General features: G+C 40.2%; 3 protein-coding genes across 8 annotated transcripts; 2 read left to right on the forward strand and 1 right to left on the reverse strand.

Moving 5' to 3' along the window:
* Positions 1 to 44: 44 nt before the first annotated feature.
* On the forward strand, positions 45 to 7,577 carry LOC105685410 (spastin). 6 transcript variants are annotated; one of them, XM_048652115.1, is made up of 9 exons: positions 45 to 968; positions 1,040 to 1,225; positions 1,875 to 2,168; positions 2,358 to 2,713; positions 2,797 to 3,128; positions 3,188 to 3,498; positions 3,649 to 3,830; positions 5,031 to 5,723; positions 6,292 to 7,046. In XM_048652115.1, the coding sequence occupies exons 1-7, from the start codon at positions 419 to 421 to the stop codon at positions 3,810 to 3,812; spliced, it is 2,193 nt and encodes a 730-aa protein (XP_048508072.1). In that variant the 5' UTR covers positions 45 to 418; the 3' UTR covers positions 3,813 to 3,830; positions 5,031 to 5,723; positions 6,292 to 7,046. The 6 variants fall into 6 exon arrangements, with proteins under 6 accessions (XP_048508072.1, XP_048508074.1, XP_048508076.1 ...); XM_048652117.1 differs by having other exon boundaries at positions 5,031 to 5,073; XM_048652119.1 differs by having other exon boundaries at positions 1,040 to 1,210.
* Positions 6,713 to 9,778, reverse strand: LOC105685412 (nucleolysin TIAR). The gene is made up of 3 exons (XM_012399464.3): positions 8,489 to 9,778; positions 8,132 to 8,428; positions 6,713 to 7,753 (listed from the first exon to the last, which is right to left on the reverse strand). Exons 1-3 carry the CDS (start codon positions 9,074 to 9,076, stop codon positions 7,460 to 7,462), a joined length of 1,179 nt encoding a protein of 392 aa, XP_012254887.1. The 5' UTR covers positions 9,077 to 9,778; the 3' UTR covers positions 6,713 to 7,459.
* Positions 9,779 to 9,872: 94 nt separating this feature from the next.
* Positions 9,873 to 12,376, forward strand: LOC105685415 (glyoxalase domain-containing protein 4). Its single transcript, XM_012399469.3, has 6 exons — positions 9,873 to 10,506; positions 10,960 to 11,009; positions 11,080 to 11,345; positions 11,461 to 11,616; positions 11,694 to 11,869; positions 11,984 to 12,376. Exons 1-6 carry the CDS (start codon positions 10,417 to 10,419, stop codon positions 12,110 to 12,112), a joined length of 867 nt encoding a protein of 288 aa, XP_012254892.1. The 5' UTR covers positions 9,873 to 10,416; the 3' UTR covers positions 12,113 to 12,376.
* The last annotated feature ends 234 nt before the right edge of the window (positions 12,377 to 12,610 follow it).

Raw genomic sequence — 12,610 nt, forward strand, 5'->3', positions numbered from 1 at the left:
CGTGAAGATCCGTCATTTTGCGAAAGTCAGCAGACGACTTGGTGGTGGCCAAAGTGGCAAGGTAGTTTCAGTTTAGATTCAGCCACTGGATGATAGATACATTTTAAGAGCATATAAAAGAGTTCACCTTACGGTTTCGCACACAGTGGCCTACCTTAACTATCTCCTCCGTCTTCAACACGATTATTAAATAAAGTAAATAGGAAGTCCTTGTGAGGGGTGCGTTAAAAATTATACACATGTATACATACTTCAGTATGTATCTACCAACCTACCTACCCACCTACTTACGTATCTTATGTTACACTAGTCCTTTCGGCTGAATTAGGGTGATGGGCGTAAGCGAATCGATTTCAGATCGAAATGAATAATAAAATACAAAAGTAAGTTTGAGGTGCGAATACTACGTAAACGGGACATGTCGTACAGTGATGGTGGACGTTCGATACGTAAATCAAGCACAAAATCGCCAAAAAAGTTACGTGTCGTGAAGGGGGACAACGACAAAGTGTCGACGACGATCAGCAGCTACGGTGATCACAACAATCGCGCCTATGACGGGCACGGTCCTCAACCCTCTATACATAAACGAAATTTGTATATTGTATCGTTCCCCCTGATATTTCTATTTAATATATTGCGAACGCTGCTCTACCAACTATTCGTTATATTTAAGTATTTTTACACGTCAACGTCGCGCCTTGTCCACCGCAGCAAAAATATTAACAACTGCAATAAACCGTCGAATTGTCACCTGGAAATCATAGTCGGACAAGATAATTCTGACAAAGATAACCTTCTTGCCATAACGGGTTCTGGTCTTGAATCCGAAGATCAGATGTCACAAATATCACGGCGACCCACTGGTCCAGGACCTGGGGATCCTCTACTTGCCAAACAGAAACACCACCACAGACGAGCCTTCGAATTCATCAGCAAGGCCCTGAAGATCGATGAAGAAAATGAGGGTGAGATATCCGCTGCCTCCATATTCATCATAAAGAACAAAGGTTTTTTTACACAATCAAATTTCTCGTAGGTCACAAGGAGATGGCCATCGAGTTATATAAGAAGGGTATTGGAGAATTAGAGAAAGGCATTGCCGTTGAATGTAACGGTGGTCGAGGTGAAGTCTGGGAACGTGCTCAAAAACTCCATGAAAAAATGCGAGCCAATTTAGCTATGGCCAAGGATCGCCTCGACTTTTTAGGTTTGTATTCCCCATGTATGTATATATTTTTACTACTCATGTCATTTTTATTTTCCTGTTATTTACTATTTGTATCAAACAAACATCAGAACGCACTTGCTATTTAGTTAGAGCTGATGTGGTGGCTTTTACAATATTCAGAGTTTTCTGTGTGGCTTGCATAATTATTGTACCCTCCAGCGTTTGGATTCTTCAAAACTTGTATGTAAATAGTTGCATCACTAGATATGTATATAACTGTAATTAGTATAATAGATCTACACGCAGATTTTTGGTGTTCTAGACGAAGTTTTTCTAGCTTCCTGTTATTAATTGATTGAGTCAGTATGAAAAAATAGTGCTGGTCATACATTTCCTAGTACAATATTTATTTTATTGTGGTGAGAACACGACTATTCATGCAAAAACAGAGTCTATTCTTCTAACAGTATGGATATGACCATTTTCCCAGTATTGTTCGTATCACTAAATGAGTTTGATTACTTGAGGCTGAATTAGATAAACCATCTTCATTGTGAAATCAATTAACAAAATTTAGCGATAAAGAAAATCAATGATTGCTAGAAGCTTGTGGAATACTCAAGGAAATGAATTATTGTACTACCTAACATAAATCGAATGAATACAATGATAGCATGTGTAGAATGTCTGAAAATTTTTGTAGCTAGTATATGTAAACTGGAGAGACTGGGTGTTGCAAACAGCCCCGTAGAGACAGAGCTGGAAACAATAGGTCGTCACAACCAGCCAGGAAACCATTTGAAACATCGTCTTAGCCCTCGATCGGCACAAGCAATTAAAAATATTGACCATATTAGTCATAACGACACGGCGCAGTCCAGCGCAGATCAACAAGCTATGGTTGCCAACTCAAACACTTCGTACCTAACATTCCAGACACCAAAATACGTACAAAGGCCGCGATCGCCGAAAAACAATTGCACTCACATCCTAGAAGGTATTATTATTTACGCATTTATTTTGTATTCATTCCTTATCGCGCACTCCCAATTTTTGCAAAGCTTTCAACATTTGTAACTCCTAGCATCCTATCAGCATTTTTGCACGACAATTCCCATACTGCAATTCAGAGTAATAATAATGTACACAAATAAAGCCTGGTCTGTGCCACATATTGATTTTTTAGCTTCTGGAAGAAAGTTAGCAGTTCCTGGAAAGCGTGCAGCAGGCTCAGCAATGAGCAAAAGTCAAACTCTACCTCGTAGCATGGGCAGATCGGCACCCAGCCTTCCTTGTCATCGAACAATGCCTGTTAAACCGTCATCCACGCCGCCATCTGTGAAGAGACAATTTTCGGTACCCAACAATGGGTCACCTGTTAGAAGACCAGGAACTCCAGCAGGATCTGGAAGCAACCGAGGAACTCCAACAAGGAAGGCTTCGATGCCAAAAGGCATAGATCCCAAATTGGCTCAGGTCATTCTTGATGAAATTTTAGAAGGTGGAGCACCCGTTCTCTGGGCGGACATTGCAGGGCAGGAAGTAATAAGCGCCAAAACTTTTTCGAATTAGTGCTTGTACCAAAATTAATTTTTAATTGCTCCATTTCTCATGCTCATGTCTAGACAGCCAAACAAGCGCTGCAGGAAATGGTCATCCTGCCCTCTATACGTCCGGAACTTTTCACCGGTCTGCGTACGCCGTCTAGAGGTTTGCTGCTCTTCGGTCCACCTGGCAATGGGAAGACTCTGCTTGCACGAGCCGTTGCTACTCAGTGTAATGCAACGTTTTTTTCAATATCAGCGGCTAGCCTGACATCCAAGTATGTCGGCGAGGGTGAAAAATTGGTTAGAGCTCTCTTTGCCATTGCCCGAGAACTTCAGCCATCTGTGATATTCATCGATGAAGTAGATTCGCTACTCAGCGAACGCAGAGATAACGAACACGAAGCGTCTAGGTAAAGAAATCATGTTTAAAGACTTTTCAACAACTTCCTACAACTCAGAAAACTTTCAGGCGTCTCAAAACAGAATTTCTCGTCGAGTTTGATGGGCTACCCTGCACACCAGAGGAGAGAGTGTTAGTTATGGCTGCGACCAACAGACCCCAGGAATTGGACGAGGCTGCTTTGAGAAGATTCACAAAAAGGGTCTACGTCACACTACCTCATTCTCAGACGCGAATCTTACTTCTGAAAAGACTTCTTAGCAAGCATAATAACCCGCTAACCTCGCAGGAACTGGAACAGTTGGCTCAGTTTACCGAGGGGTATTCCGGCAGTGATTTAACAGGGTTGGCTAAGGATGCCGCACTCGGACCCATCAGAGGTAGTTTTTATTCTTCTTTCGCCGGCGATCGTGGTGGGATATCGCACGATTGCTCGCTACGATAGCCGCGAATGGATTGCTAGTTTGAATAGAATATGGGCTCAAGATATTCATTCGTTTTTTTTTTGTCTTGTTTTTCTCTTCTTCCAGAACTGAATCCAGAGCAAGTGAAAGAGCTAGATTTAAACTTGGTGCGTAACATCACGATGCAGGATTTTATTGATTCTTTGAAAAGAATTCGTAGGTCGGTTTCACCGTCGAGCTTAGCTGCGTACGAGAAATGGAGCTTGGAGTACGGAGACGTCAGTCATTGATTCAAAAATTGTTTAGAGGTAAGGACCCTGATCCTCGGCCCCGAGTGCAGACTTATTTTGGCTAGGCTGTATCACGTGTCGTGAAGTTATATTGCGATATTTTCGTTTAACGTTGATAATTACCCATTTACCATTATTCACTACATCGTTTTAAAGCGTAGCGTACTTACGTTGGACACAGAAATCCTGACTAAAATCACTCGAGTCAAGTCTGAGTCGAAAGGCGTTCTTCTATATGGACGTTACGTAAGTGCACAATCAGGTGACTCACTGCAGTGACTTTGCAGAACGATTTTCGAGTGGCATTTTTTTATCGTACATGCCGACAAACGGTATGAAACAATGAATTCAGTTAATCGTCAAGGGCTGTTTCAATCAGCAGTCCTCGACAAATGCTTAGCGTTCAATCGAAGTTGGTCAAAAGAGAATCTGACGAATTAAACAAACACACGGCACGCAAATTAAAAATAGGAAATTCAAACGAAAAAGCCATTCGTTGAAGGAAATCAGACGATCAATAATTTGGGTAAAGAAAGATGAGTTTCACCTAGCTAGATACCTATAGGAGACAGACAACGAAAGCCGAACAGGCATACGCATCAAACGAAGATTAATAAATCATTGAAACTATATTTTTCTTGTTACTACTGACTCAAAATGACTAATCGGTAGACCGTATGGGCTTACAATTATTTATTTTTTTTTTTTTGATTTGAATTTGCAAGCAAAGAATATCAATCAGTTTGGTTTCTGCCTCCATCATTATCGTGTAGGGCGCAATGAAAAGAAACAACCAGATAGGTACTTAGGTACGTACTACGTACGTAGATAAATATAGCAGATATTATTTATAGTTAGATTGCGGATAAACATTTCTCTATTGTATGTAAGGTGAAATCACCTAGTTACTTCTTCTTTAATATATATTAAATACTTAATATTAGATCTCATAAGTTATCGTAAGACAACACCCATTATGATCCCACTGCACTTTCCGTATAGGTATAACAATCAGAAATCTAATATAAATAGAGCGACAAAATACTTTAGAGTTCTAGAATTGATGAAAAGAATCGTATAAAAGAAAAGAAAAGTATCAGTCCGATACGTTTTTATCTGATTAACCCTTTCAAATAGTTATCCCCCTAAATACTCAAAATTTGGATCTGTCTTCATAATATGCTTCCTGGTGCTCATTTGTTCCACTATCGGTTTTAGAGCCTTCTGTCTAGGATCCGAGTGTGGAGATTTATCTCCCTAGGTATGTACAATTTATACGAACATGGAGTGCTTTTGCATTCTTCCGCCCTTCCAAGCTCACAACAGCTCAGTCTTCATCATCCAGTTATTTTGCTACTTTTATAACTCACATGTAATCATTATTAATCGATGTGATGAATTACTATACCCTAATACCAATACCTCATCGTAACATGAAAATTCAGGTTCAGAAGAACTATCAACATTTTTGGTTTTCAGAGAATCCTGTTGGAATCTTTTTTCAATTATAATAAAACAGACCGCATGGGTATTTTCATAGTGAATTGCTTGGGTAGCTTAAAAATCTTTCCGGAACGCCTTAAGTCATTTGTAAAATTATCTGGTCTGGTTGCTTTTGTAAATAATGTGAGAACTAAGTTTTCATTCTCGAAAATTTCATAGCCTGATGCCCAAAGCTGTGTACTTTATTTGTGTATTGCAGGAAAAATCTGATTACTGTAAAACTTTATTGCTGAATAAAATCGCTCCTTTATACGCTTATAACTTAACGAGACCACGTCTTACCACAGCGCAGGAAACTAAAACGCGTTACAGCATGAACAACTGTGTACGTAATAGCTTAATGTTGGGAACCACATAGGGTGGGACTCCTCGCTCGTCACTAAAAGAAGGAACAGCAGCGGTGCAGATGTATGTATTTTAAATATTTATTCCTTCTATTTTCAAAGGACAATTTCTCTTTATCATAAGATAACATTATCCTAAGCATTGTCGAGGCTCTGACACCTCACTGTACCTAGATTATCGTTTTTCTCTTGTATATAACACACATTTCTTCTTCCCTTTGCTTCTTTCATCGATTATTCACTATTTCCATTGGTCAACTGTTTGTCATTTCATTTCCCTTCTTTTATATCAAGCAAATATCAATACTGCGTTCACACGACAGTGTACTAATAATTTGTTCTTTCTTGGCTTTTCTCCTTAGTTTATTTTATCTCAGATAATTATGTTGTTGACTTCTGCATGCTCACCGTTTTACATCTCATTGGAATCAGCTTTAATTACTCCGGTGGAGGATGTAAAATAGTGCCGAATAGTTGTATAAAAAAAAACAATCTTGTTTCGAATAATTGTTGCACAGAAATATTATTGTTCGGTCGTTACTCGAACATCGATATTCTTGCCTTTGTCCCGTTCACATAAACAAAACGAACCAAAAGTTCTACTCTATCCTCTAAACAAAAATGTCAAAAAGTTTCAGATGGGGTCAGAGTAAAGTCCTCAAGACTTGTGTAAAACATTCGAGTGTTTGGATATTTGAATCGAAACAATATAGAAAAGTCATTGCAAGAGGGGACAGTTGGAGGGGATTGAGCCACTGACTAAAATAGGTAAGCCATGCTACGAAGAAGACTAGCCTCTATTTGTCAGCTTTGATTAATAATTGAGAGCATCGCACCTGCAAGAGAAAGTGTTTCGTACCAACGTTGTCATGTAGTAAAAACTAACTGAAAGTGAACTGCAGGCACCATTGCCAGCCCCCATCGAATATAGTAAAGAAAGATAATTGGAAATAAGAATTATTTCCGAATATGATTAAATTCAATCATAAGGGTGATCGGGTGCCTTTAGAAAGAGGGTTTTCGTCTTACAATTAGGAATTCGATCCGCACATCTCAATTTATAAAATCAACCTTTTTTTTATTGATTATCTTTCGTGTCCAGAATAATTTGCAACTAAATTCCATCTGTCGTTTATTATTCTTCATCTCCAGAAAACAATCGAAAACCACGCAATGCTTTTGCAAGCGACGCGAGAGTGAAATTAAATTTGTACATGAAAAATAAACACCGATGTCTCGGGTTTGGCATTCAACATAATAAGTATTTACAAAAATTCATGGTTCAATAATAGAGAGACGGAAACTTGAAAAAAAGCCAGATGAGAAAGATAAAAAGAAAAAATAAATAAAAATAAATCAAGAATGCATAACTAACCAAAATTTTACTGCAACTACACACTGCCCAATTGTGCACATACACGGCTTGAAACTCTGACTTACTTTGCTATCATGTATACCATTACTTACAAATATACTCTATTTTACGTTAAACACGTGAAAATCACAAAGGTAAGGTGAAGGTCAGAGTCAATGTCAAATTTCTAAGTCAAAGGTTGATTTAATATAAATAAGTTTGAAAGAACGACCTAGTTCCTCTTACTTTTTTTTTTGTTAAAAAAAATGTTTTTTTCCTTTTTCTTTTTTTACTTTTCATCACTTTTATCATCTTTTGTTACATACACTAATGTCTCAAAGATAGCTCCCCTCCCTATCCTTTCGTCCCCCTTTCTTCTCCATTGCCGATTCAAAAACGTTGCGCGATTCATACTTCTATTCGTTTTTCAATGTCAGTTTTCAGTTTCATTGGGTTGGGTATTGAGGCATGGTGTATGCGACCATAGCTGGTTGTTGGCCAGGCTGCAGTGGAGCAGTCGCTGTGGGTGCAGCAGCCGATCCTTGACCAGGTTGCCACGCTCCAGCTGCTGGTGAGGGCATCCTCATGCTGTTCATGTACTGCGCCTGCTGGCCATAGTATTGACCGTAGTATTGGGTTGGTTGCAAGAACTGTCCCTGCATCTGTGGATATCCCTGGGCATACCAGTAGCCCATTTGCTGGCCATATCCATACGGATACTGACCACCTCCGGTTGTCACCTGATGAAAAATTCAAATGAAATCCACGCAAGAATCAGGAGTGTGAAGGAAAGAAATGTAAGAATGGCAGAGCTAATTCAAACATAAAACTGTATGAACAGAACTCCAGGTTCTCTTTTAGACTCTAGATGTTTTCGAGAGTATCTCAATGCATGATTTTGTCAAAAAGAATGAGGCCATGCAAACTGTCATTATTTTTTGTCCCTTCAGAAGCCTTACAAAACTGTCGTATGGATGAAAAAAAATACCCATATAAAGATACAATGAGGAAGGCAAAGAGTCTAAAACAGCAATTAAACAATCAACTACAGATAAACAATAGATCCTTAAGTCCTTCAACCATCCCAATGATCAAAATTTTCCTGATAGAGCGCATACCTGTTGAGGCTGCTGATTGGCATTGGGCCCAACACTGTTTGGATCCCCATTTTCTTTTCCCCAAAAACACTTGACGATGCTACCGTTGATTTCAGTGTTATGGGTAGACTCGATGGCATGCGTCGCAGATTCCTTGGTAGTGAACTTGATAAACGCATAACCCTTGTCCTTGAAAACTCTGATATCCTGGATGGTGCCGAATGGAGAAAAGGTTTTGGTTATCAGCTCATCTGTTATCCCGTTCGTGAATCCTCCGCAATAAACCGTACAATTGGTAGGACTGCTTTGATTGTACACCTGGATAAAACGAAGAACATATGACACAGGTCACGCATGTGAGAACCGAGAGATTTTTACCTCTTCGTAATTGGGTTTGCTATTGTTAGTGTGTCTGGGTCTCTCCGATCTCGGTGGCGGAAGCTTCCTGGTAGACCAATTGGTCCTGATGGTACGTGATCCTAGCCACTGTCCGTTCATAGCAGATATCGCATTTTCAGCTTCGGACTTTTTAACAAAAGAGACAAACGCATATCCTTTGCTTTTGAGGGTCTGCGGATCCCTGACAATCCTGCAGTTGCTTATTTCCCCAAACGGCGCAAAGGCCTCTTTGAGTGTCTGAGTCTCAATTTCGGGTGACAAGTCACCAACAAATATGTGATGGTGGTTGCTTGTGTCTAGCCTTGGCTGATTACCCGGACTCGTGGCCCAGTTAACCTTCATCTCTTTTTCAAGGAATAGCCGCTTGTTCATAGCGGCTAACGCAGTAGCGGCGCTCTGGTGGTTAGTGAACTCGACGAAAGCGTACGGGTCGTTACCGGGTTCGCGTATTATCTTGCAGCCTTTAACGGCTCCGATTTGCGAGAACAAAGTGCATAGCAGCTCCTCGGATACCGAGGCGTCAAGATTTCCGACGTACAGAGTACGCGGGTTGCTTTCCTCGCTCATGCTTGAGACGCTAGCGGTTATAAACGGACCGCAGTGTTCACTTGGATCACTATAATCTATGATTACTATTTACGATTAATATTTACAATTTACACCTTCGGTGCGTGGCGCGTTCATCTATCTCGAGTCCAGCATCAGAATATCCTCTTTTCAATCGCGTTTTAAAGGTAACACGGACAACTTAACGTGAAGCTACACCCAGCCTCTACGTCATACTAACATAAAATGGCCGCTCTCCTGACTCCCGTTCAACCACTTTCCCCCCAATCCCAATCATCCGACGAGCAATTAACGGCTCAGACGCGCCGGTTATTCGAACCATGCGACAGATATGACGCTCCGGTCCTCGCTTTCACCAAAATTTGCCGCTTATTCTCTTACACAGATTTAACCAACATTTACCGCTCTTGTTATTTAAAAATATCGTATCGTCATAAAGTGGTTAATATTCGACGGGGCACGTGTTATCCCGCAAGGGGACGCTAGGATTTCGTAACAGGTAGTGCGGAAATACCGGGCTTTCATTGGCCGTCAAAGATTAGTGCTCGCTAGTTTTGTTCCGAATTTTTTCAGGAACAAACTGCACCCACATCAGCAGTTTACCCCATTCATCTATACTGGTCTGACGCGGTGCGCGACGTCGTACAATCATTGCAGTTGAAATCGGTAGCGAGTCGACGCTGGACCGGAGCATCAGAGCACGGAACAACTCCACTAGCTGCTACATCCCTTCACGTATGTGGCAATCGTTCTCGCAGCCACGAAAAAACATTCTAACGCGATGGATCACGCGAGTCGTACGCGTTAATCCGCGGCCGATTTCGAAGAGCGGCTACGAGCGCGAAACTTTAAGAAACGCGGGACTTGTAACGAAAACGTATCCAAGGATGGACCTACATCCTCATGCATCGTTCACACGCATCGTTTCACCTGCATGCTACTCACAACAGAATTGGATTGCTTCGACAAGTCCGTGCCTAACTCGTCATTCAAACTATCAAATTATGTCGATGAATGGATGAGCGAGATGAGTGCGCGCCGCGCACTATACCGATCGGTAGCGCCACTGAGCGCCGATTATTGGCGACACCAATGTCAATCGAAGCAACAGTGAGCAATAATGTGTCACGATATCCGGGGATCGTGATTGTTTAAAATACCTGTTTTGCTTTATAAAGTAATCACTTGCGCGTGTCATACAGTGAACCGACATACTTGATCTTGCAGTGAACACGGCTTCTTTGCAATTATATTCAACAAGTTGTATTCAAACTGTCGCTCCGTGAATTTTACCTCGAATAAAAAAAAAAGTTGATCAGCCGAGACCTTCATCTTTCACCATGGCTAACGCCCGGGCTCTTCATTTTGTGTTTAAAATTGGTGAACGCAAATTGACCACAAAATTTTATAGAGAAATCCTTGGAATGAAGGTTAGATTAATCATTGGATCACTTTTTGCACCGTTCACACTTTTTACCAAACGTCGTACGCGTAACAGTTTTTCATAATCGCGAACACGATTACAAATCACGGCGAGAACTAATCACTCATCCCTGCGTTCTAATGATGATCGTTGACACTTGATTAATGCGTGATTATTCGTTAATTGTACAATTGTCACTGAGTGAAATAAAAATTGAATTTTAAAAACCGCCCGGCTTCTTTATTTTGTTAAAATTGGTGAACGTAAATTGAACGCCAGAGCTTATTTTGAAATTCTTGAAATGAAGATTAGATTGATTCATAGATCATTTTTTACATCATTGAGTGGTAGACTATCACGACCACTTTACGTGTGATTACGTAATAATAATTTTTTTCCAATTACTAATTGGCGCAGATCGAAGAGTTCCTTGTTGTTGAAAAAATGAATGAAATTACAGGTACTGCGACATGAGGAATTTGCAGAGGGTTGCGAGGCTGCCTGCAACGGGTTAGTAAATTTAAATAATTTGTCCTGTCACAACCTTCCACAGCTTTGTTTTCATTTTCCAATAATCTAGGCCTTACGCGAATCGTTGGAGTAAGACTATGGTAGGATATGGTCCGGAAGACAGCCATTTCGTATTCGAGCTCACTTACAACTATGGAATAAATTCGTACGAGCGAGGAAATGATTTTAAGGGTATAACAATTCGCTCTAAAGAAGCAATTGAAAGGGCTCGATCTCTCGGTTGGCCTGTCCAAGAACAAAATGGGAAATTTCTACTTGAAGCACCGGGTGGTTACGAATACCTCATTATCGATGAGCCGCAGCCAACAGATAGAGGCAATGATCCCTGATTACTGCATAGCTCTTAAATTCTATTTGTTGACTTACATGCTACGAAGTCACAATGTTTTTTGTACTGTTCATTGTTCATTGACTTTAATGATTTTCACAGATCCTGTTGAAAAAGTTACTCTGTCAAGCTCTAATCTGCAGCGTACAATCACATACTGGAGAGATGTTTTGAAAATGACTGTCTTTCAGCAAGTGAATCGCAAAGTTCTTTTGGGATATGACAACAATCAAGCCAAGCTTGAGTTCGAGGATGTCGGTGAGCACAAATCAAGGGAATTGGAACTGACAATCACTTAGATTAAATCTGTTGTCTAAATATGCCTTGTACCACAGGCTCAGGAATAAACCATGCAAAGGCCTATGGAAGGATTGCTTTTTCGGTGCCACATAACGATTTACTTCTTCTGAACGAAGAAATAAAGAAGTCTAAACAGAAAATTCTCACGGATCTTCTGTCTCTTGATACCCCAGGCAAAGCCACTGTGACTGTGCTAATATTGGCTGATCCAGTGAGTATATTTGTGTTATGATCCTCGTCGAATATCTAACTCAGACTCAAGGTCACTTTGGACCCCTAATTGCCAAATCCTTTAACTTCTATGATGTTCGGTCGTTTATTTCAGGACGATCACGAGATCTGTTTTGTTGATGATGAAGGGTTCCGAGAACTATCCAAACCCGATTATCCAAGTGAAGCCATTCTCGACAGATTCATTGCCAAGGAAGATAAAGTCGCCAACCAAAGTGCATAGCAAACTTCATCGATATTGCAAATAATAATGATTTGCTTAATCGGCGACAAGTGGATTGGATTATTTTTATTTTCGTATTCAATATGTTCTTCAAAGAATGTTTATTCAAATATTAAGATGAGGCGTAAATGATACGCAACTCGCTCTGTTGGGTCAATTCGTTTTAATGTCTAGAATTAAGTCAACATTTTTTGGAATAATATAGAAAAAAAAATATAGCTCGTTTCATCAATAAATAAAACCTAGACAGTTCCAGAAGAAAAATTCTCCATCTTTTTTCCTATGTTTGCATGTTCTAAAAACATTTTTGTAATCCGGGTTTACTAGTATACCTTGCACACATAATCAGCATATAAATAACGCGTGGACGTGTATACATACATGCGAATGTGATGTGGCCACACATCTCATGACAGTTTCAGATTACACCGAGTGACCTCTGAACTAATGTTCTTGGCATTTATCATGAGAAAGAATCTGCCCACATTAATAAGAGGA

The sequence above is a fragment of the Athalia rosae genome, chromosome 3 (assembly GCF_917208135.1).
Source record: "Athalia rosae chromosome 3, iyAthRosa1.1, whole genome shotgun sequence".
Lineage (NCBI taxonomy): Eukaryota > Metazoa > Arthropoda > Insecta > Hymenoptera > Athaliidae > Athalia > Athalia rosae.